This window comes from Excalfactoria chinensis, chromosome 2 (assembly GCF_039878825.1).
Source record: "Excalfactoria chinensis isolate bCotChi1 chromosome 2, bCotChi1.hap2, whole genome shotgun sequence".
Taxonomy (NCBI): Eukaryota; Metazoa; Chordata; class Aves; order Galliformes; family Phasianidae; genus Excalfactoria; species Excalfactoria chinensis.
In genome coordinates, this window is record NC_092826.1 from 53,017,259 (window position 1) to 53,041,759 (window position 24,501).

The window sequence follows — 24,501 nt, forward strand, 5'->3', positions numbered from 1 at the left end:
CATGTATTTTCTCTGAATGGAGCAGTGATATTTGCATTGGTCAGATCCTCTTTTGTCCATGAAGCAAAAAATAATGAAACAAATAGATGTTTGCAAAGCCTAGAAAATGCATGGCTGAAATTAAAATTGTACAGGATTAAGAACACACTGGCAAAGCAAGTACATATATATGTATAGATAAAGCCTGAAGATCAACCTGGGCAAACCTGGTCTGAAAATCTAATCTTAGAATATGGGAAGAAACATGGAGACAGTTCTTTTAAAATGTATTTCTGATCATGTAAAGGAGAAAGCAGTACTGAGATACAGCATTAGTTTACCAAGGGTAAATGATACCTGACCAATTTAACCAATCTGATAGTCATCTATGATGAAATCACCAGATTTGGGAATGAGGAGAGAGCAGTGGTTGTCATTGAATACCTCAAATTGAGCAAAATTTTTGACATTGTCCCCCTCCATGTTCTTGTATCCAAGTTGAGACATTATAATCTGGCTGGCTGGGTGGATGTCTTTATTGCAAAAAGCTGGTCAAGTTGTCAGACTTAGAATGTCCTTAAAGCAGTGTATAAAGATTGTATCTCATAAAAATACTTTTTTTCCTCAGCATTTTCGTCAGCATCATAACAGGAATGTCAGAGCTGCACACAGACCATAAGAATGGAAAGTAATAAAATACCTACTTTCAGTCTATATTTTCCCTACCTATAGATGACCAAAGTAGTGTGATGACATTTTAAAGAAATTAATTCTGCCTGAGGCATATGTCCTGCCTGGATGGAAAACTTAACAGTAAACAGATAAAATTTGCCCAGAGGTAGAAGTAACCAAGAACATTTTATAACAAGTGTTAAGCATCGTAATACCAACTCTGTAATAAAATAATGTTCTTTTATTTTTGCTAATTGTAGTCATGTACATGCATCAAAGCAAGCTGGAAATGGATTGTTTATTCTGTAAATTTGCTATAAAGTTTTGTTTGTTTGTTTGTTTAATTGATAAGCTTTTCTATTATTTGGAAATTATTATTTTTTTAATTATTATTTGGAAAATGGAAAATAAAATGAAGATGATGAATACACTTTAAAGACAGACAAATATCTCACCGCATAAATATAGTGATACTGATTGGAACAATTACTGATTTGCTTCCCTTAACTAATAATGCACTGTTGTTTCTATGTTAGATATACATTTAATGTAGATTTTTAAACAGAACAAAGTTGTATGAATATAGAAATTTAAAAGAACCTCACAGAGGATTCAGAAGAGTTCCAGTATCTTTGAAAATGTAGTTATTACAAGCAGAACTTCATTGGAGAAGTAGACTATTCACCTTTTTATTTATTACATTTTATGGAATTATTTGCAGCTTTAGATTTTGCCTAATTTATGTGCTTTTGTTAATGACAAACCTACAACTTTAGCTAACATTTGGGAGAAAAAAAAATAGATTGTAGTAAAAATTGAGTGCTTATGGGTAGCATTTTCACTTGTATAATTTATACACTGGCCTAAAGTTATTTTTCTTCATTTTCAGGTAACTGAGCTGCACAACATCAAAAACATAACTAGATTGCCTCGAGAGACAAAGAAACATGCAGTGGCGATTATCTTTCATGACGAGACGTCAAAGACATTTGCGTGTGAGTCAGGTAAGCAACTGGTAGTGCATCTCTAGCTTGAAGTAATCAAGTTGCACATCAAAGTCTTACTCAGATGAATTAAAACAACGGATAAAAATCTTAATTTTAAAGAAATTTGGTGTAAAAAAAAAACTCTGGGGTTTAGATTTTAAGGTGTCTTTTAAGTTTGTTTTTTTTTTCTTTTTTTCTTTTTTCTTTTGTAATATACTTTGAGAGATATTTGAGGTGCTTTAGAGCTCTTTTCTCCATTACTCATCTGTGCTTCGAGCAAAATGGTCTAAAGGCTAGAGATTTTCAGTAAAACTTGTAAAAATGAGTAAATAATACTCAAGGGATATTGTTGACTTAAGTCAACAGGTGAAACATACTCATTTTTCCACTAGATTTTACCATAGGCACTTAATACCTAAGAAGTATAATACCACTGCATTGAAGAGGTAATAAGCAGCTAAAGCCCCAGGATATTGTAAGGCTGGATGTCAAGCAGTCTGCAGTTTAAACAGCTATGTGATATAATGAATGAGTGAATCATGGTATATAATGACAGGTCGTTTATATGACTTTTATGTGACACTGAGCACTATACTATTAAAGTGCAGTGTTTTCTAGTGTGGAAATGCATTTGTATGTAACTGTCTTATGGTATATTTCACTTGAAAAATTAGTTTAAAAATTGGTAAAAACTGTTACTGATGAAGTGGCTGTTATGCATACTGATTTTAGCAACCTCTGATAGCCTCCAATAACTTCCTCTGTAACTCCACCCAAAATCAATGGAACATGTAGCAGTAAAGAGGATAGAAAAAGGACTGGAAACAGAAAACAGACATAGAGTTTTAAAAAGCTGTGCAGAGCATGTCTGGTGCCTCTTATGTTGTGGGTCCCTCAAAGACCTGTGCTGGCACCAATACTACTTAACGTCTTCATTCCTTACAGCGAGGGGGGCAGAGCACTGAAACAGGTTGCCCAGGGAGGTTGTGTAGTCTCCTTGGATGGGGCCCTGGACACTTTGGTCTACTAGTAGATGAGGAGTTTGGTGGCTCTGCATGTGGCAGGAGGCTTGGAGCTTGATGACCCATCCTAACCCATGCCATTCTATGGTTCCATATCTGGATGCCTGCCTGTGCAAACTAGATCTCAATGATCTCTTGGGGTCCCTTCCAGTCCCTGCAATTCTGCAATTGACAGTTTGCATGATGGGATGAAGGGCACTCTCAGCAAGTCTGCAGATGACACCCAATTGGGAAGTCAGGGCTGCTGTTACCTGGGACCTGGATCAGACAGAGAAATGAGCTGCAGAAATCTTGTGGAGTTCAAGAGCAAATGGTCTTGCCTGTGGAACGGAATAATCTCAGGTAACTCTGCAGGCTGGGAGCCAAGTGTCTGAAAGACAGCAAGCTGAACATGTCCTGGACTGTATTTTTAGTAAATTGATATCAGGTCCAGGTGTTCTTTCTCCTCTGTTCTGTAGGATAACATCTGTAAGACAACTTTGTCCAGTTTTAGTTCCCAATACAGTAAGAGTTTTGAGGTGCAGGAACAAAGAGAGTGGAGGGCTTCCTAAGATCTGGAGCACATTATGTATGAGGAGAGACTAAGAGAGCTGGGACTGTTCAGCCTGGAAAAAGAAACAGATTTAGAGGATCATGTTGCTTCCTACAACTGAGAATACAGATGGAGCTATAGAAGTATTGGCTATTTTGCATTTTCTGACAGATTACAAAGTTTAACTGTGGATATTTCACCCCTGAAAGTGTTTAAGGTAGGGTTGGATGAGTCTCTGAGCAACCTGATGTAAGTGAGAGATGTCCATGCCTGTGGCAGAGTAAGTAGACAAGATAATCTGTAAAGGTCCCTTCCCACCTTCCAAATCTATGATTGTATGATATGATGGAGTTTAAACCATTTTTCCATTCTCTGTGCCTTCAGACTATCTCAACAATCCAAACTTCTTGGCCTCCATTGAGATTCACTGCATTGTTTCATTAAAATCTCACTCTCTAGAATCTGTTTTCCCACAGCAAACTATTGTTGTTTTTAATGCTGCTGAAGTGTTTGCTTTACCTTATGAAACTATTTGAAGTTTGGGCAACAGTAAGGGAACTGCTTGATATTTTAAAAAAGTTTTCTTCTTCTCTGATATCTAAAGAAATGTTTAATCACAGTGTTTCCTATGGGTCAATGCTTAAACTTTTAACATTAGGATGTTGTATATATACAGTAGGGTTTATTTCATCAAATTAGGTCAATTCTTCTCATCACGCCAAAATCCTTTTCTCTACTAATACCTCTTTTTTATTTTTTTTTTTTAATTATTATTATTTTTCCCCATGGATTCAGTGGAAATGACATGCTCAAGTGGTTTTGGTTTAGTTAAAAATCCTATTCTAAAATCACAGGTGTTAGACCTTCTTAAATTACTTAGGAGCTCAAGGTTTTGTGTTTCTCCACTTTGGAGCCTCTAGATATACAGAAGCGGATGGCTCCAGAGGCAAATGGAAGGACAGCATCACTGATCCCATTGCAGAAGGTCTATTCAGTGTAGGGTCAGTAGTTTCTTGGAAAGGAGGAAGCAGTGATGCTCAAAGCTAAGTCAGGTATATGTAGGGACTGAACAATATGAGACAGAGTTTTATTAGATTTGTACCTGGGGCTGTTATAAAATAATATGTATCATTTTGGTTTTGATATTATGATTTGGTTTCTTTCCCGGTATAGTCTAGAATCCTACAAAGTGTGTAGGATGAAAATCAGCAGGTTTTTCTGATACATAACTTTCTTAATCATGATACTGAACACAGTAAAATGATATTCTGATCTAAAATAGGTCTCTAAAGGTAGAGAACATTTTGAAAAACAGAAAGCCTGAGAGCTGTGCTATCAACCCACTGGGTGTGCACCATGGGAGCCTATGTTTTTTTACTAAGTTGCTGTGGCTTCTGGGCCTTCAGCATGCTTATTGCCTTTAAGGCAGCTGCTGGCAAGCCTGAGCTCTGGGTGTGCTATAGCCCTCATATTTCCATTAGAATTTCATCAAATTATCATTCCAAAGAGCACTTAAATTTTTGTAGCCTTCATTTGGTAATGAAGATGTTCTGTAGAAAACCAAAAATAGTCAATATGCTTTTGTTACCATCTAACTCTTCCCATCACTACCACCTATACTCCCAGCTCCGCTACAGAATGTAATTGATTCTGAAGCTGTACTGAAAGTTTTAAAGAGCAAACCAATCTCAGATGTTACCTGATTGAAAGCATGAGATAGCAAGTCTTTAAGAGTCATCTCTCTCAGGGAGACAAGGAACCTGCTTACTGTTGCTTTATTTCTTTCTGACTGGCAGTGTAGCAGAGAGTTATGACTTAGATGATTAGCAAGAAATGTTTTTAAATCATCTCAATTAAATTTGTTTCAGTGGAAGTAAAATAATGAGAAGTCATGGCTGGTTAAAGAACGTGAAAAATAGTCTATCACTCATTCAACTCTAAACAGTGGGAATCCTTCTTCAGACCATGGGAAACTGCTGCGACCTTAGTGAGGAACATGCTGATATTTCATTTTCAGCCTTCTTGAAAGTCATGTGAAAGTTATTGTCATTAGGGGAGCTTTAACAACCTTGTTATCAAAAATCATAAAATTCTGAGATGCTTTAGAAAGATGAAAATGCTAAGCTCTCAGGTTGCTACCATTTTGATGAGATAAAATTTAGTGTTGCCAAATATATAAGCAGCTTAAAAGTGGAAAGATAGAATACTGTGAATAGAATTGAAGCAGTTTTGAGGAATGTAGCCTATTTACTCCTTCATAATGAAAGCTGATATATATATATTACTGTTATATATATTACAGAATATATTACTGTTGTCTTTTTAATACATCAAGGAAAAAAGAGTGAGTAAAAAAAAACCAACAAAACAAGTGACCTTGTCACAAGAACAAATAAAGTGCATACATAGGTCACACTGAAAGTAATGCCTTCTATTTATTTTCATGAAAACTACAGTCGATACAAAGAGCACATTAATATTTAATTGAGCAAATTCTCAGCTATAAACACTGTTTTTCAACATAGTCACCACAATTAGTTATTCATTTTCACCAGTGGTGAACAAAAGCTTGCGTGCCATGCTCCTAAATATCTGCATCAGAGGAGGTGACCCATTGTCACTATCACCACTGCTGAAACACACTGCCCACCAACTCACTGTGCTCACATCCACAGTTTGATCTCCATTAATGTTCAGCAAACATTGATGAATGTCACTGGATGCCTTTTTTTTCTGCATGGAAGAGTTTGCTGGCACACCCCTGCTTCATGCACACTTCCATGTCAGACACTGTTTTGTCAGACTGCCCCCCTGCTACCATTGGTTGCACAGCAACAAACCATAATGAAATACCGGTGGGAAGGTTCAGCCTTTTCTGCCATACCACTGACATCTGCTGCTGGCATTGGCAGCCAAGATAACAAAATAAGCATTACTTTTGGAGCAGCCCTCGTAAAAGTAGAAAACCAAATACCCATAACAACATAGACTGAAAGTGTAATGATCTCTCAGCACTTCAGGACATTCTTAAAATGTTTAATGTGTGTTTGTTTGTTTTTTTCCTTCATTCCTCTTGCATCGTTTATCCCATGCTTACATAAATCAGACGTGTGGATAGGAATACTTCCAGTATACCCTGGTACATTGCTGCCAGGTAGAAAACTGCCTTCATCTTTTCATACCTGCCATGCTACTTGCTATTTTTACCCAGTGCTGGGCTTCTGACAGTATAATGTCAAACAAAGTAGAGCCATTTTAGCTACTGTGTCTGATGTGCTGTTTTTTCCTAATACTTTTGTGATTTGTTGTTCTTGTTTTTGTTGCCATTTTTTTTCAAGTAAGAATGATGTTAGTCTTTTGAATAGATATAGCTGTGCTCAGACAACTAGCTTCTGAGAAGCTTTTTCCCTACAAAACTGATGTCTGTAATGTGGCAGTCACCCAAGCGTCTGCAGTGAGACAGGCATTCTGAAATGCCCTGTAAACCCTCTCTGAAGCTGTAGATATGATGTAATGTGCAGTGCTGGCTTTGCATGGCCAGTAAGAAAATGAAATTGGAGGACATGAATGCTGATTAAAGCTGGAAGCTTGTGGTATTACTGCAAAAGTTGCTAACATAAAGGCTGAATAATGTCTAGCTTATGATGAAAGAAGTTTCTGGGTTGAACCATGTCAGTTATGAACCAGATGGGAGCATGATTTTTCCTTTGGTGTTAACAGCAAAATATTAAGGTTGTTCATTTAGTCTTAGCAAAGCACAGGCTTTTGTAAAATTTGTTTCAGATTCCCAACTACAGAGGAAAATTGATGAACTTACAAATGTAAGTTTGTAAGCAAACTTACAGTTTTTGCATGTAAGTTCTCTTGCTTTATGTTTTTCCTTCTTTTTCTCTCAGTGATATAGATTCAGAGACAAAGGACAAATTAGGGCTTAAATGTGATTTCAGTGATTTCTTTAAGTAGAAACTGAGATGTGATACATGCAGCAGAAAGTGGCAAAACCAGAAACCATAGCCACAGAGCAATCTTCGAACTGAAACTGAGGAGCAAGTGCAGTCCTTAAATACAGCCCAGTTTCCCTTCAGTACAATGCCATATTCTTCAAAGTAGATGAACTGAAGAGATTCTTAGGAATAAATGAACGTCAATTTGAAGAGGCATTACATCCAACAACTTCATATTTTTAGGAGGCTATATTTCGGCATTATCATTAAATTTCCATATATATATATATATATATAAATCCCACAAAAATGGGGGGAGAGGAGGTGAGAGAGAAGTAGAACTGTGGTATTGAGAAATGTCAGGGTTGCCTATGTGAAACTTCTATGACATTTTGATATAGAGATACACCTTGTGTATCCACACGGTATATTGACCTAACCTAACAGATAATAAGATCCATGTCCTTCCTTCAGTAGAATTTACCATTTTAATTTCTTTAATGTCTTTTATAATAATTGTTACCTTGATAAAGCTCTTTTATAAATCCATAAAATAATCAGTTCTTTCTTTTGTATTCTTATGCTTTCCTGAGTAGAGAGTAACTGTGATAAATAATTCCTGTTTTAACTGAAAAAAAAAAAAAAAATTGGTTTTACCTTTTTTGAACGATGCACTGTGTTGAGTGTGAATGTGTTCAAGTGTCTTTTAGTTTTGCATATATATTTTTTCTTTTAATCTTATTTTCACCATTTTCTCCTGTTGCTTTTGGTGGGGAAAAAAAAAAAAAAAAAAAAAAAAAAAAAAAGGCACAAAATCAGTTCTGAAAAAGCTTTGGGGCTATTGCCAAATTACCAGTGATTATGCGCTGCACTTCTTCTTGCTTTCACAAGTGAAAGCAAAGACAACTCCCTTCCATATTCTGTGCCTGAATAGTTTGGCGAATATCACTGTAACGTTAGGTGTAATTTGTATCCCTGTATCCTGTATTTGGCATCTAAGAAGCCTGAAGGATTGGGATTGAAATCATGGTGATACACTGTGCCTTTAAGATGAACTACTAGTGATCATTTCTGCTATCTGCTGTTGTTACTGTCAATACAAATAACATCATTAGCTTTAAAAACAACCAGATTTGCACTGTTAACTTTGTGTATTTGAAACTCAAGGATCATGAAGGTGTACAATAGTTCCCTAAACAGAGTTTTAGTGTAGTCTGAGCCATGGTTATAAATGTTATATTTGAGGATTAAAATTGAGAATATATTCTTTTTTTTTTCCTTGACCAGTGTTCCCACATCACTAATAATAACTGTTATTTCTTAATTGTTTTGAGTTTGCCTAAAAATATATTTGTTTATTCTGACTTTATAGATTAAAATTTTTATAAATCTTTATAAACTAGAAATATTTGGATTTTCATTCATTTCTCACAGTTGCTTTTTGTTGTTCCTCATTTTTCTGGGGTAGTTTTATGAACTACATTGTTACAATTTTTTGACACACATTAATAGTACATATAATTAATAAATGGAAGAAGTTGAAAAATGAATTACCCTATCTTCAGGAGACATTCTTTGACAGGTACTACACCATTAAATTCCATCCTTTTCAGTCACTTTGAGATTATTAATTGAGGTACAAACTTAGTTCTAGAGTTAATAAGCATTAAGCAAATGAACAAACAAACAAATAAAAAAAAAAAAAGAGAGAGAGAGAGAGAGAGAGAGAAAATGAACTCAGGTGTTTCTAAAGAGTTGCCAGAAGTTAAATTCAAAAGCATGGGATGCACAAAATGATCTTCATCCCATCAGGGCTTCTCCCAGGTAGTTCTTTCTTGAAGCTGTAGTCAATACGGCATTCCCTGTCTGTGGGGCGAATGTGGGACAGGGAGGAAACAAGGTAATGTAGGAGCACACATGAAGACTGTGACAAAATGAGTAGAAAAGTTGTGCTACCTCTAGTCACAGAGACTGAAGAAGTTAAGCTTCCAGTGGGACTACTATATAGCAAATAAGGCTTTGAAGGAAGCTGAAAATTTTTCCTTCTTTCAGTAAAGCTTCAATACATGCATGGATATGATATCTATTAGTTACACTTGCTGTTCACTTACTGTAAATCTGCCTGGGCACTCTTTACTAATGTTGAACACCATGGATCTAGGTAAGTGGAGTACTTCTGTGTTAATTCTTTTTTCCTAGGCAAATATATTGAAGTGTAGACACTGTAAGTGCTCTACTTATCACAGTTCAGCTCAGAAGGGTTTAAATTTAAACTGTTCCCATAGGAACAAAAGTTAAGTAAGACAGCTAAGATAATAGCAATTCATCCATGTTAGTGTAGGGCTCCTCAAGAGTGAGAGTACAAAAAAATCTTCCTTCCTGCAGAAGACGGGCGACTGCAGAAGACAAACAGGAGAAAGAAAGCAGATTACAGCTTTATCTTGTAGATAGTGCATGTTCAGATGAATGTTTATTTTAGATAGACTAGTGCATTTAAGTCAATATCTCAAGCCTCTGCCCTAGAAGTCTGACGTGTTTAGTTTACCCATTGTGCAAAGGTAGGTTAGTGGTGGTGAGGTCTGGGACATCAGACATGCAGAGATATGGAAGGATCTGATAGCCTTTAATACAAAGTTCATATTTTTTTTTCCTGAACGTTTAAAGAACCCTGCAGTAGCTACAGACTCCATGTTTAATAACAGAAATAATATTGTACCAGCATAGTGGCACAAGTCTGCAAAAATATTTTCAAACAACATGGTCTAATATTTGGCCACCAAGAAAAAAAAGTTGTTTTTTTTTAACCTTTGGCTGTTTATGTTAAAATTCAAACATGGAAGTATTACTACTTCATGCATTTATATATAACAGGATTTCTTCCTAATCTCATTTTCAGATTCTTAGGGGATTTCATAAATGTACTGTATCATAAATAATTGCCAGTCCTGTGAAGCAAAGATATGGAGATACTGTTTCATCCTTTATATTATTCATGGCATAAATGAATTTCAATGCCTGATTAGTTTTTTTTCTTGATTGGTAACATCCAAATTTACATCTTAACATGTAAATACTTGTTATTAGAAGGCAAAGCAATAAGGCACTATTTTCAACATACCTTCTCTGGTATGTGGTATCCCACAATGGAAGTACATCTTGCTTTTACTATTGACCTGTTGAGCAAAACAATAAAAATATTTCTGGAGACCCTATGGAAATCTTAATGAGTTTCATACATAAAAATGTGTCATATTTTGAGATCTTGTTAGTAGCTTGCAGAAGGCAAGGAAGTGAGACTTCATTAACTGGGTGGCAGATGAATGTGATAAAGCCTAGGAACAAATCTAAGGCCGAGAACTTCTGTAAGTATTATTTATTTAATGTGTGCATAAATGCATATAGTATCTGCCTCCTTTAAAATATCCATGCATCAGGCTGTAGCATGTATTTGCAATTGCTATTATATGTAGGAAATGAGAAATTTTGGAAAAGGAAAAAGAGAAAAAAGAAGAAAAAAATCAAAATAGAGAAAAAATTCTTCTTATTCATCCATATATATGATCTGATCTAGTGATTTATATAGATGCTTGTACCCTGTAGCCATATCTTGGCATTCATCAGAGAAATTACACAGTTGGCTTTCCAAAGTACATGAAAATAGATTAACTATGTTCTGAAACAAGAGTAAGTCCAGAATGACTCCCTCTTCAAAACAAAGCAAAGCAACATGCCCATTCATTCAAATCACAGAATATTTTGTATATCATGAAAAATGAATCATTTCCGACATTGTTTTTTAATGCTTTCTTACATGTGAGACTCAGGTTGTGAAATGACACATGGAGTTGGAAAAGGGATTGTGAGCAAATTCAGTGCCTTCATGTTTAAAGTACCTTTTAAACATGCATGTTAACAACCTCTCAGCTGTTCATGGAACAACTGAGTATTTGTCATTCTGCATAAAGCAAGGATATTTCTTACCAGTCTCTCATAATATAGAAGACTTGCAAATTTTAAAAATACTTTTAGATATTATAGTTCTTAGAGTTGCTTTTTCTTCATGCCATTCAGGTTCTCGATTTTATTATAGTGATCATAGAACTGAATTCTTAATAACTACTGCACGTAAGATGACAGTCTGACTGTCATTTAGCTAACTGGTGATTTCATTATTAGGCAGCACAGAACAATACAGGATAAGTCCTAGACTGAAATTTAAAAAAAAAAAAAAAAAAAAAAAGCGAATTAATCAATCAATGTTAATTTACAGTGATGATAGAATATAAGGTTGAAAGTATAATTTGCCCTAAGAAATTAGAAGCCCTAAGTATTTATATGTGTTAATGTACATAGGTCTCATACATGCCTCTTGTTGCCATGGAAACTACAACAGATACAAAGATCACAATAATAGAGTGAATTCTACCCTACGAAACACTTTTTTTTTTTTTTTTTCCCACATAGACACCACCACCAACTATGCATTTTCAAGTGCTCTTCATTTTGTGGTGTGACAACTATGCATGACCATACAGAATGTGGTTTGTTTTTCGTGTCACTGTCACCACTGCTGAAATGCACTACTGATCACTTCACTGTGCTCACATCTACTATTTGGTCTCCATAGTGTTCAGCAAACATCAGTTGATGTCAACAAGTGCAGCTGTTTCCACAAGAAGGAATTCAGTGACACCCCTTTGCTCCACGTAAACTTCCACGTCAGATGCCATTTTATCCAACTGCCCCTCTAGCTGCCACCTAGAATCATAGAATTATATGTCACCTGTCACACAGTAACAAAATGCAATGAAATAAGTATTGGTGGGAAGGTTCAACCTCTACTGCCATGCCAACAACATCTGCCTTGGCTATTGTGAGACTCTGTCAATGCCTCCAGTACAGTAGGAGGCCTTACTTACAGAGCAGTTCACATATATTTGTGTGTGTAAATGTAGATACATATATGCTACACATACACTGTGTATATGTAGTGGAATGTAACTTGTAGATTATCTTGTCTGTTTAGAATTCAAACAAAAATGTATAAGGAGTTCTAAGACTGGAAAGAGAATGGCATACTGGCATATAGTTGAAACTAGAACAAAAGCTTGTCTTCTCTGCCTTGATTTATCCATCCCATACTGAGTTATGCCTTTTATTGAATAATGTGTTCCAGGGGCCTCTGCTGTGCAAAACACTTTGAAAGAGAATTGATTAACACCTACCTTTTAAGAAGTTTATTGTATACCCATGAGAAACAGTTTTAGTTTCTTTCCTAGACTTAGACTAACACCTTGCACACCACAGCAAATCTACTCCTTCCTGTGTTCTTCCATTACAATTCAATGATGTTAAAAGTGGAAATAATATTCTAACAAGAGTTTCTCATTGGAAATATAGTCAGGACTTGAGAACCTGTGGAATTTTTCCAGTCTAGTTACACTTCACCAGGCTTTTGGGCTATTGACTCCCATTAGTGTGGTACAACAGCTCTTTATGCCAAAGTCATGGAATCTTCAGTATCCTGCCAGGTAGAAAGTCAGAATAATTGGTTGGATTTCTGACAGTGTGTTTACATCTTGATGAATCTACGTTTAATCAGATAAGTCCGAGACAGCTCTAGGAATAACACTCAGGAACAAATAATCACTGCATTGAGACTTATCCTGTAAAATCTCACAGAAGCATTAGCAGCATATTAAGATGTGTCATCTGCAAAGCACTGTATTTTTCAATGCTTAATGAAGAGCTGGTTTGATAACTTTTGTTGCTATGTACTTGTATCTAGATACAACCAGTCGCTGCTCTGCTGCCAAGCCAGCCTGATGCAAGCCAGCTCTGGTCTGTAAATAGTGAAGCTTTATCTTAGGAAGGCATCACGTCTCTGCACATTTACCGCTCTTCTCATCTGGTTTGCAATGGAATTAGAATAGAAGTCTGTCCACTTTCTTGTACCACAGAACATGATGCTTGGTTTGCAGTGTGGCAAGCCATGTACTATGGTACTATTCAGGTTTAGAGTTAGCTTTTACTATCTGTGTTTTCAGCAAGCATATCTAAGACCCACAGAACCTGCAGTTATGTGAAGAAATGTTGATGCATTAAGGAACTTGTAGCAAATAAGCAAGCGTAAGAGAATCCTATCCTTAACAGTATATAACTTTGTGTATTTATATAAATATTTTTTAAATTAATTATCAGGATTATCATTATTAAGACTGTTGGATTTGAAGCTCAGCTGCTTGCTTTTAGTCACTCAAATTCCTTATCCTGTCACCGTCTGGTTTCCAGGAAGGTATTGGGATACCATTGGCTTTGTCTTAAGATAACAGAGAAGTACATAGGTGGTAGCCTTCCAGTTGGGCTATTTTTTTCCTTTTTTTTTCTATAATTTTCCCTTTCTTTAACCATAATAAGAGATACAAATATTTAATTCATGCCTATCTGACAAACTGTATTGTGTCTTAGCATCTTTCTGCTTCCTTTACCTTTGGGATCATCGGTGTAATACCCTACCTGCTCTCCACAAGTTTGCCTGTGCTGGAGTGGAAACCAGATATCATCTCTGATAAAAAGGCTTCTGCTCATCTATGTGGAATGTAGGTCAGATCTCCTGGGATATGTTAATATATACCACTCTGTAAAATAGTGTGACTTCTGTGGTTCCTGACCTCCCCTGAGAATAGTGTACATTTAGTGACAGCACAAAAATCATGACATTAATTTATAGATTGAATTTGTAGTATTGACAGATGATGTATGACTGGCTGAGCCTAGGGAGATTTCAATGAATAACATGATAATTTACTGCTCCAAACGTGAAACACCAGATCTATTTTTCATTCTCTGTCACTGCTCAGCTTGAATCACATTTGGCTTCTTACAATGTGTAAGGCAAATGGTACTGTTAGCAAATTAACTGTTTCAACATTTTTAGAACACTTTTCTTGTGGAATGAAGACAAGCTAATAAGAATTGCATGTGTAAACGAGTACAGAAAGTTTTGTGTGCTACAATATGAACTTAACCATGTTTTCAGCATGGGATATTCTAAATTATATGTAGTCTAGACATGAACCTTTCAGACAAATTTGTGCATATTACAGAAAAAAATGTATTGTTTCATTGTCCATCTGTCTTCATATCATTTAGAGATGTTGCTTGAGTTCTATTGCCAATGTACTGTTACTATCAGCATTAAAACCCTAGTGGACTGTTGAACAGAGTCATAATTGCTATAAGAGCCATCTACGGAACTTATAAATTTGATGCTTGCTGCTAGCTAGAAGTGAGAACTAGAACAATTCTTAAGACTGAACCATGTGTGAGACTACTACAGATCATACAGTTATAAGGGTTATAACTCCTGACCATATGTAATCTCTTGGGCAGTATTTAATGGTAAACACACTGAGCTATGACTTAAGAACAGAAGCAAACAAATTTTGCAAAGAATCAATTATAAAACTCATCAACATAGAATTTTCATTTTTCCTGGGTATTTGAAAAGTCTACCACATTTATTACCAATTGTTGTTACTAATTTGTTACATGCTCCAAATAAAAGGAGACAATGTGCTTACTTTAGAAAAGTGCAGTAAGCTTTCTAGTGAATAATAATGCAATCATATTGTCCAAAACAGAACACAAAACAATCTCACAAAATGTTTTGTGTTTTGTGACACCCTGTATAATTACTATCTGGAGGAGTAGCCAATTCTTTTGTGAATTTTATGCTTTTTGTGTGCGCGTGTATTTGTCTTTTAAAACATCAAATCCTTCTCAATAGTTATACATCAATTTTAAATATTACCAAGACTAATTTCTGAGAGTCGTCTAGCATTATTGTAATAGGAATATTATTTTGGAAATTTAAATAGGGTTGTTCTTTAGTCTTCCTATCCAGGGCTGAAGTTTTGGTGGCACTTTTCCTCCTGTCACTAAGGATTTTAAATTCAACTATTTCATGGTCACTATGGCCAAAGTTGCCACCAATCACCACTTACCTACAAGATTTTCTCTGTTAAAAAAGAACAGATCTAAGAGGGCACCTTGCCTCATCACCTTGGTGCCTGTACCAGGAAGTTAACATCAAGCTGTTTTAGGAATTTCCTGAATCTGTCTGAATCATCTGAGTTAACATCTGGCAAGTTGAAGTCTCCTGTAAGAGCAGGGGCAATTGATCTAGACTCCTTAAAGAGTAATTCATTGATGCCATCATTTTGGCTGGGAGGTCTATAGGAGACACCCTCAATGACATCCCCTTTATTTGCTTGTCATTTAATCCATACGTAGAGGCTCTCAACTGTGTCATTGCCAACTAACAGCTCCATACAGTTCAGCCAATCCATTGTAGACAGTGCCACCTCCCTCTTTGGCTGCCCTGCCTTTGTCTTCTGAGGAACCTATAACCGTCCATCACAACACATCAGTCACAGGACTCTTCTCACCATGTTTCACTTATGACAATGATATCAAGCCCTGGGGCTGAGCCAAGGCTTCTTGTTCTTGCTTGTTCCTTGTGATGCATGCACTGGTGTGGAAGTGTTTCAGATGTGCTTCATTGTACCCAGCACTTCATAGGGCAGGCTGGAGTATCTCACTTGCTCGCAGTTGCTCTGAACATGTTTTCTTTAGCTGCAGTTCAGTTACACTTATAGTGCTTACATAACAGAGGAATAAACTTTTCTATTCTGGAAAAAAACTTCCATTTTCAAATTTCTAAAGTGTGTCTCATTTTCAAGTTTTGTTTTAAGCAATTCCAACTGCAGCTAAAGCTGTCTTACAAGTTGTTTTGAAGTTAAAACTAAAATTAATTAATGGAATTAATACCAACTAAGGGAAGTGGCTGACTGTACAAGTCTTTGAAGTTGCATTTTCATTGGACAAATAGTTAAACCTGTTCTTCAATTCTAAGTAGTTTTGAAACTTTTAAAATTGCGTATGAGTGAAATCAGGCAAGTAGTGGTAGCAAACATATTAATTTTCTTACTCATTATTGATATCTGTATATTATTCTTATCATTGATCTGGAAATATTCAAAAGATATGTAATTTATATTCTTATTTTTTCACTTTGGCTCTTTATCATTTTTGTTTTTATTTATTTGGACACGTTCCAGAAAGTAGAATCAACATTGTAATATGCCTAAATTTAGCAGATGTATGTTGAATCAAGCTCACATTGCTGTTTGGTGGGTTTTTTTTGTGACAGTTCATTGTCCATTCAGGCAAGTTTAGACTTGATTTTTTTTTTGTTAATTAAAATCAACTGAACACACATTTAAATTCTTTTATATGCTATGATGAAGAGAAAATCAACAATTCTTTTTGGAAAAGCAGCATAAATACTTCAAATTATGCTCATATTTTTCTTCTAGAACATGCTCGCATGTGTTAGGAGTTTGAGGTTCATATTTAGTAAAATGCATATGACATGAATTAGTCTTCTGATGTCATGTGAAGATTTGAGCTTTACTTTGATGTGAAAGTCATATAATCATTAGAAATATGAGAAATCTTAGTCTGCTTCCGAATGATGGAAATCTAGATTCATTTAGTTTCTGGAAAGCATTTCATTTTGAAAATATAGAACATTTTGTAGTCTTTCTTGAATCTGTTTCTGGACTACATTTTGCAATGAATTTCTTTGAAAACCATAGCAGTATAAATTTAATATATTGTACTATGACTTTATGGGGCAGCACTGAGGACTAAGTAGCATGCACATAAAGCTGTAAAATGGATAACCTCAAAACCCTTGTGTGGTTTTTTTTTTAAATCAAGCTTTTCCTTAAAAATATGTGTAATTCTAAATTTAAAATTCAGATGTTATTTTCCTATTGATGAATCCATAAAAACAGATCTACCATAAAGCATCATTTGTTTCTAAAATAGACATTATTAAAAATATTCCAGAATAAATGAGAAGAAAGTAATCTTGTTGGCTAACAGAAGAATAAAAAATAAAAATAAAAAATTAATTGAGAACTGAGAGAACAATGTGACCACTCAATTGTCTTCCATATAAGATCAATGCCTCAGAAATATGTGGTTTCCCTGTTTGAAAAAATGTGTAGTTCTTTGTAGAATATCCTGCAAATCACTCTTTGGAGTGCTGCAGGAAACTCAAGAAAGTTATTTCCATTTTAGAATGGTACTTTTTCTGTGACAGTATAAATTTGTCTGTTTCTTTCAAGTTTTTCATTGGCCAAATGTTTCACTAGCACAGCATTTTCATTTCAACTTCAAGGGAAAAAATAAAATCATTCCTGTAGCTGAAGCTTATATTCCATAAATAAAACATGAAGTCAATTATACAACTGTTTTTTCTGCCTAGGCTGTGTTACAGATAATTTTAACAGAACCTAGAAATTGAAATAATCAAATTAGGGAATTTTCTCTGGGCATATAAAACGAATGTGGCAAATAAATGTAAAATGAAAGAACATTTGCATGTACTAATGGACAAACCTCTAGATAATTAAGCAAACCTGTCTAGGAAAGACGGGTGCCTAAACTTTGCTATAGCTTGAAATCACCTGCTGAAAGAATGTGAATTGAATTGAAAAGATTGTGTGACGTTTCTCTCTTTTATTATCAATGAGAAATTAATGCAAGAAACTCTGAAAGCCAATGTCATTTCAAAATGGTTTTGCTTGGTAGCAGAATAAATGTTTTCCAAGTGTAGTACAACATCCAAGACATCTGTGTGATTCAGGAAGTAGTGCTCCCAGAATGTGTTACTGGATATATCAGTGCTTTTCCATTAATAAATACTATCCTTGCTGCTCTTGCTCATCTGAAATTAAGTACAAGTCAGCATTCTTCAGATGCATAACTTTTCTGTATTATGTTTGTTTGAGTGACTTCAGTGTCTACTGAGTACTAAAATATGGGAGTTCCCAAGGAGGTTATTTACTGGTGGTCTAAGCAAGTATCACAGAACTTGTCTTTGCCAGTGTTTGAATCTTGGCCATCCATCTGTTCCATAAATGAGAGAAAGAAAAGTCTATCCCTTGTCCTACAGTACTGTGTGTGCTTATTAGTCAGTTCACAAGTAATCTGTAAGTGGGAGACTGGTCACCAGAGTGCATAAATTACAATTTTATCTTCAGATACTGTTTTTCTCTGTTACTGGCATCCTCAATTTACAAATCTATACCCTATGCTTTCTGCCCGGTTCTCATTTTATATTGTTCAAAATATTAAATTTAAGCATTCTTCATCCTTTTTATGATAAGTTGTTTATCCTTCAATAAGGAGGAAAGATTTGAAATAAAGCAATCTTTCATCAGTGAGTCTCATGGCCTTAAGCCATGATTCACCACAGAGTTCTTGAAGTTTCATGTTATTTATTCATGGTGTATTTTCTGAGGTTAAATTCATCAAAACTTACTCTGATGTTCTTGGGAAGAAATGTCACAGAACTGAATATGGGTTGATTTGCTGTTGTGTGTTTTTTTGGTGTGTGTGTATGTTTTTTTTTTTTTTTTTTTTTTTTTTTTTTTTTTTCATGTACTAAATCTTAGATGTCTTTCATTGATCTTTCATTGAAATTTTAAAAAGTAAAGAAAACTTCCTATCAACTTTATGAAAGTTGGTGTTCTGAGTTTCATTTTAAAGCAGAATGCTTTGTTTCAAGGCAACTGTATGTCTCTCTTACTTAAGATTATGTTGGTAAAGATAACAGTGATGTATGTTGAAAATCAGAATTATAATCTGGTAACTTAAATACAGGTTTTTTTTTGAAGCCTTGTATTTGCAGTAGTCTTTGCCTGACTGGAAAAATATGAATGTTCTTGGTGTCCTATTTCCATAAAAGTTGTTTCAGTCAAAATTATATTTAGGTAATGAATAGTAGGGATCCATTTTGTTCTGAGAATGAAAGATGAGCAGAAGGCACAAATTGAGAGTAAGCATCATGTGAAGAATTCATTAATAAACAAAGCAACTTCTTCTGATTCAAATTCTATATATTAAAAAGAAAAAAAGAAAGAAAGAGAGAAATGCATTTGTGCTAATAACAGGCAGCCTGCAGTAATGAGGAAAGTCTGTGTTCTGTCTTCCCCTTAAATCTAGCTTATAAGATAAAGAAAGCAAATTAGTGTGCTGACTCCTAACACAAGTGAAGAATGTCTATTGACAGTCTCATCACAAGCAATAACATTAAAACACAACACCTACAGTGCAACACTCCAGCTTCCTCAAGCTTCCCATCAGTCCCTGGAAAGTCAGTTCTTCTTGGGTGAAAGATTATCTCATACAGATCAGGACATCCTTACTCTCTGTAACCAAATACCAGATTGGGGGAGTCAGAGCCAGACTTCGTGATATTCATTATTTTTCTTTCCTCGAAAACTTCACAATAACAATATAAATAAAGAAATAGGCTGAGGTCTCACAGCTTTGCCAGCTGATTATTTCCTCATTTCTATATTAGTATGCATAATATTTGGAGAGAGATTAAAATACTGGCAGTTTTAAAATTAAAGGGTCTGGAGCACCGGTATCAGCTGGAACAGGCTGCCCAGGGAAGTGGTGGAGCCCTCATCCCTGGAGGTATTTAAAAGATGTGTGGATGTGACTCTAATGGACATTGTCTAGTAAAGAGCCTTGCAAGGTAAAATAGGTGGTTAGTCATGATGAACTTGATTTAAAGGTGCTTTTTTTTTTTTTTTTTTTTTTCTTTCAATAACACTGCATTAAAATCTTACAGGAATAAAACAGAAGACACAGAGTCCTCCTCTGTTCATATTAAATTCTATCCGAGAGTAAAATTTTATGCAATTGAAAGTCAAGACTTCCTAGTCTCCTACTTGTCATCTTCCTACTGAAATAATGCAGAAGATACTCAAATGACTGGAGTAAAAGTTGTGTGGTCAAATATATAAAAGCAACAAAGCATGTAATGACAGTGGTACATGTTTTTTCTCCTCCATGTGGAAACAAGTCAATACCACCTTGATTTTGTATGTGAAAATTGTACTACTGGAATTATTTCACTTATCAAACAGAATTTCTTGTTTTAAAAATGTTTAAAAAACTGGGGAATCAAACCTTAGGTCTTTTATTAGTTTCTTTGGGTATAGTTTCTCTTGCTGGATGTAACATGAATACTTGAGAATAGGAGACAAAGATACTTCAGGTTTTCCACACATTTAAGAAAAAGACCCTTTAATTTTCCCAAGTGAAATAAAAGTAGGATTGAACTAGATTTGAAACAATTTGAAGTTTTAAACCAGACAAATGGCACTGCTGACTGCCAGTCACAGGGTAGCTGCATAAGTTGATCTGATAGCATCCTCTGCACACTGTGTTGGTGGTGACAGATTCTTTTTGGACACTTGACTAATGGTGTTTTTGACATTCCCAGTACAGACAAGCTGCCTGAGGTTATTTTACTTTCATGCCATTGTCATTTGATGTTAATAACTGTTGAAACAGGTATGAATTGACAATCCTGGGGAACTGTAGAATTCCCATGCCAGATTCTTGTAGCTGGCCTGTTAGTTTCAGTCACAATGCAAATGTTTCCTCACTGTTCAGGTAGGTTTTCATGATTCTTACTTTGCACTTGAAAGCAAGCTTGAATTGAGAGCAAAGGTTGCCAGGGATATTTTCAAGTAATGATGTTCTGTCAGCTTGCCGTTATACTGTTGGCCATACTAATGCTCGATAAATATTTATGGCATTATGAAAAGCACTAGCCCACAGTGTGAAGCAATATACCCAATCTGTAAGGGTACCTAGAAATCTAACCTCTAGGACTAATTAATTGTAAAAACATTTTATTTCTGGAATGCCATCATTTGTTTCTGTAGGACTAATCACTGAATAAAGTTTTGTTCACTTTATTTTAGAGCAGAAAATAGCTATATACCTAAAGAATAAAAATAAATAGTACTGCTAATACTAATAATAGTAATTAACAGGAATAGGAGGAAAATAGCTACATTAGTACAAGCATTGATCAAAGGAAGTCACTTATTAACTATAAGTGATTAATTGTATCATCTCTTCATTTTCTTTATACATTCATTCTTTTGTAACAATTAAAGAAGAATTTATTTATTTATTTATTTGTTTGTTTGTTTGTTTTAATATGGAAAACACATTCTTAAGCAGCATTTCATTGTTTCCTACTGTTGTAACTTTGGTTACAGTTTACTACAGTTTACTAGTCAACTGTGTGTGGCATTTTTGCATTTGAGAGAAGGATGCTCTTTCATCTGGAGCGTATCCTTTGCTTTCACTGCGCATGGACTCACAGTCTCAGAGCCATTGTGATGACGCTGGCATATTAGCTAGTCTTGCAGTTACTAGGTGGAGTTCCTTAAAAAGCATTTGATTAATGCTTTTAATATATAAACTGCATCTATTGTATGTGGTTTCATATTGGTATGGTGTCAGTGATTTTTTGTTGCACAAAACTGCTCTCAGAAGAGTCAGCCTGGGTCTGATTTAAAGGGAGATAATATCCCGTGTCATCTACCCAGCAGCCTGTGTGATGAGTGGTATGTTTTCCTTTTCCTGGTCTGATTCATGTGTGTGCACAGGAAAGAAGGAACAGCATAGGTAAGAACGTAGATATCATGTGCAAATAAAGTGGACTTTAGGAAAATAGCTTAATGGAAGGTAACATCAATATGATATTTTTTTTTTTTTAAATAACATTAATGCCTTCAAAGGTATTCAAATAGTACAGTAAGTATTTATATTAAAGATAGGATAGTGTGGTGTCTGTGTGCTGGCTAATCCCTTTGAGCAGACTTACAGAATAAAAATTTTCAGGAAAATGTCCATTTTCACATAGCTGGGGAACTAACAGGATACAGTGATGGCCATTCTCAAACACAGATAACTGCACAGTATAAAATTAGTGGAACCCTAACTTTAATGTATCTTGTAGCACCTCTGGTTAGGTTTTGATGATTGTTAGTAGAAATATCAACAAATATATTTTTTTCTTATTTGTTAACAGTGCTACCCTCATGCCAAAATAATTTTTAAATGAGGAATGGTAGGACAATAAAAGCCTCTTTTTGTATAGCTCTTAGACTATGTCTTCACTCAGTTAAAAATAAATAAATAAATAAATAAAAGAAAAAAGCATTAGGAAAATATGTGTTTAAAGTTACAAAATAAAGCTTGCTCATGTCCTGTAATTATTCATTTGGATTGATCACTGCATTGTTTTATACTTCCATAAAAAAAAATTTCATAGCACTAAAACTGAACAGAGGAAAATTGGCGTGTCATAAAACTGCAGGTATATTCAATACTATGCACACATTTAAATACCTGAAGTGCTTAAACATGAATAGTCTTAGGGCAGTTAAAGAAAAAAGTGGCAAAGGCAAAATAAATTGTAGATTTTTTTTTTCAAAAGCAGCTGTAATATTTACTTAAAGTTTATTTTTTCACAGCTGGAACAATACATTTTCTGTAAATTAATAAACTTGAACAAAGTATGTAATTTTCCTTCATAAACCTTCATTTTACTTTTTCCCTTAGTTATTTGCACTTATGCAATATCAAATGAAACTACTGCAGGTGAAAGGTTCGAAAATCACAGCTCAAGGAGAACACAAAGCAGTTTCCAGTGGTGGTATTTGTTGGAACACAAGCAAAATTTCTGTTTGTGAGTTCCATATCTCAGATCTTCAAGTATAATTGCCTGATTAAAAACTAATTTTAAGTAAAAAAAAAAAAAATGTTTTCAGAGTTACAGCCCACTATCTTTGTTCCTGTCTCTTTGGGAAGCAAATTTTTAGTTTATATGCAGATTCATTTTCTGTTCTTTTACATTAAGTAGAACTTCTGTTGCCTTCATTACTTCCTATCTGTTATTACAGAAATTTGTGTCATCTGTGCATTACCAGCGTTAATCAGTAATGTGTATTATTCAAAACAGGTAATATCTATACATTCTTCTGAGTAACATTAAAGAAGTAGTCACATAGAGATGAAGTTGCTGTGTATATAGTCTATGCCTCAGTAAAGTAGCACAGTGGTCCTGTGGGTATTCTATTTCTTTTTTTTTTTTTTTTTTTTTTTTTTCTTTTTTTTTTTTTTTCCCTATTAAATTCTAATTAAAGTTATGTGATTTTTAGGAGAGATAAAGTGATAAACGTGTCTTTTCTGTGTCATCTCTCATTCTTGGTACTGAATGTTGGATCTAAGTCCTACTAATAAAAACTGGAGACACTTTGCATTTCTATTCAGAGTAAAGATATTCAGCTGGATTTGGTCTTCTAATAAATGCAATTTAAAGGGAATACAAGCCAAACAATTTGTGCAGAAAAAAATATATAAATTTTAAATTAACTTTTTAAATATTACACAGTATAACAGTAGGGAAAGCCCAAAATTACATGTGGTTTTTTGTTGTTTTTTGGGGCAGGGGGAGGGGAGGAGATGCGTAAGGACACTTTCTTTTATCCTTCTATAATATTGCATATGTGCTATTTCCATCTCTTCTTTTCTTCTGGCAGCCCACAGTGGTAGATGATAATAAACTTCCATAAGACTTCAGAATGTGGACTTTGGAAATGAATGTAAAAAAAAAAAGAGATATTACCAGAGGTCACATAGCGTGGGGTCTAGTCAAGACAGTCACACTTATAGCAAATACAGACAAAGATATCTAAGGATGGTGAATATTTTTATATTTATACTTATGTTTATATTTTATATGTACAAAATCACTTCCATCCCCTAGAATATGTTCTGCACTATGAGCTGTTTAAAACTTTAAGTACTGGACAAGCTCTTAATCATTACAAATTTATATTTCAATCATCATTTGCTGATATTATTTCATCATTGAGATTGTATCACATTATATCAACAAATGCATTTGTCATCCCATGGCATAGCTTATTGAAATGTACAGTGTCAGTGGCTGGAGTACATATGACACCAGTTTATTTCTCTGAGAAGAGATGTAGAAAAGACGTATAACTTTAGGCATAACCTGGAAGCTCAGATAAATTGCAGGAAACCGTTGCCAATATAAAGGTGTGTATTTACAGATAAGAAGTTTAAAGCTGTGCTGCCAAGAGTATTTATAAAATAACCAGTTCCTAATTAAGGTACCCCATTAGTTTGTATTTTTTGTCACCTCATGACATTTGTGTAACAGCATCTTATACATAAGTTATGAGCAAGGTGAAAATGCATTCATTTTGATTTTGTTTATAGCTGTGAAAGCATGCTTTACAATTTATCATTCACTCCAAGAATTCAGTTAACTTAAAAAGAAACTAGATTTTTTGGTGACAAGTACCAGTTATCACTAAAATTAGCATTTACTACCAAGAAATTTAATCTACAAGCATTAAAGAGATTTTGCTGCTAGTTTT

The 24,501-nt window shown here is 34.8% G+C and overlaps 1 protein-coding gene across 1 annotated transcript in view; it reads left to right on the plus strand.

Annotated features, from left to right (window-relative positions):
• Positions 1–24,501, plus strand: part of DOK6 (docking protein 6) — a 232,577-nt gene that overhangs the window by 106,769 nt on the left and 101,307 nt on the right. The window contains exon 3 of the mRNA XM_072329206.1: positions 1,541–1,655. Coding sequence (XP_072185307.1) covers positions 1,541–1,655 — 115 coding nt within the window. The remainder of the gene's footprint in view (positions 1–1,540; positions 1,656–24,501) is intronic.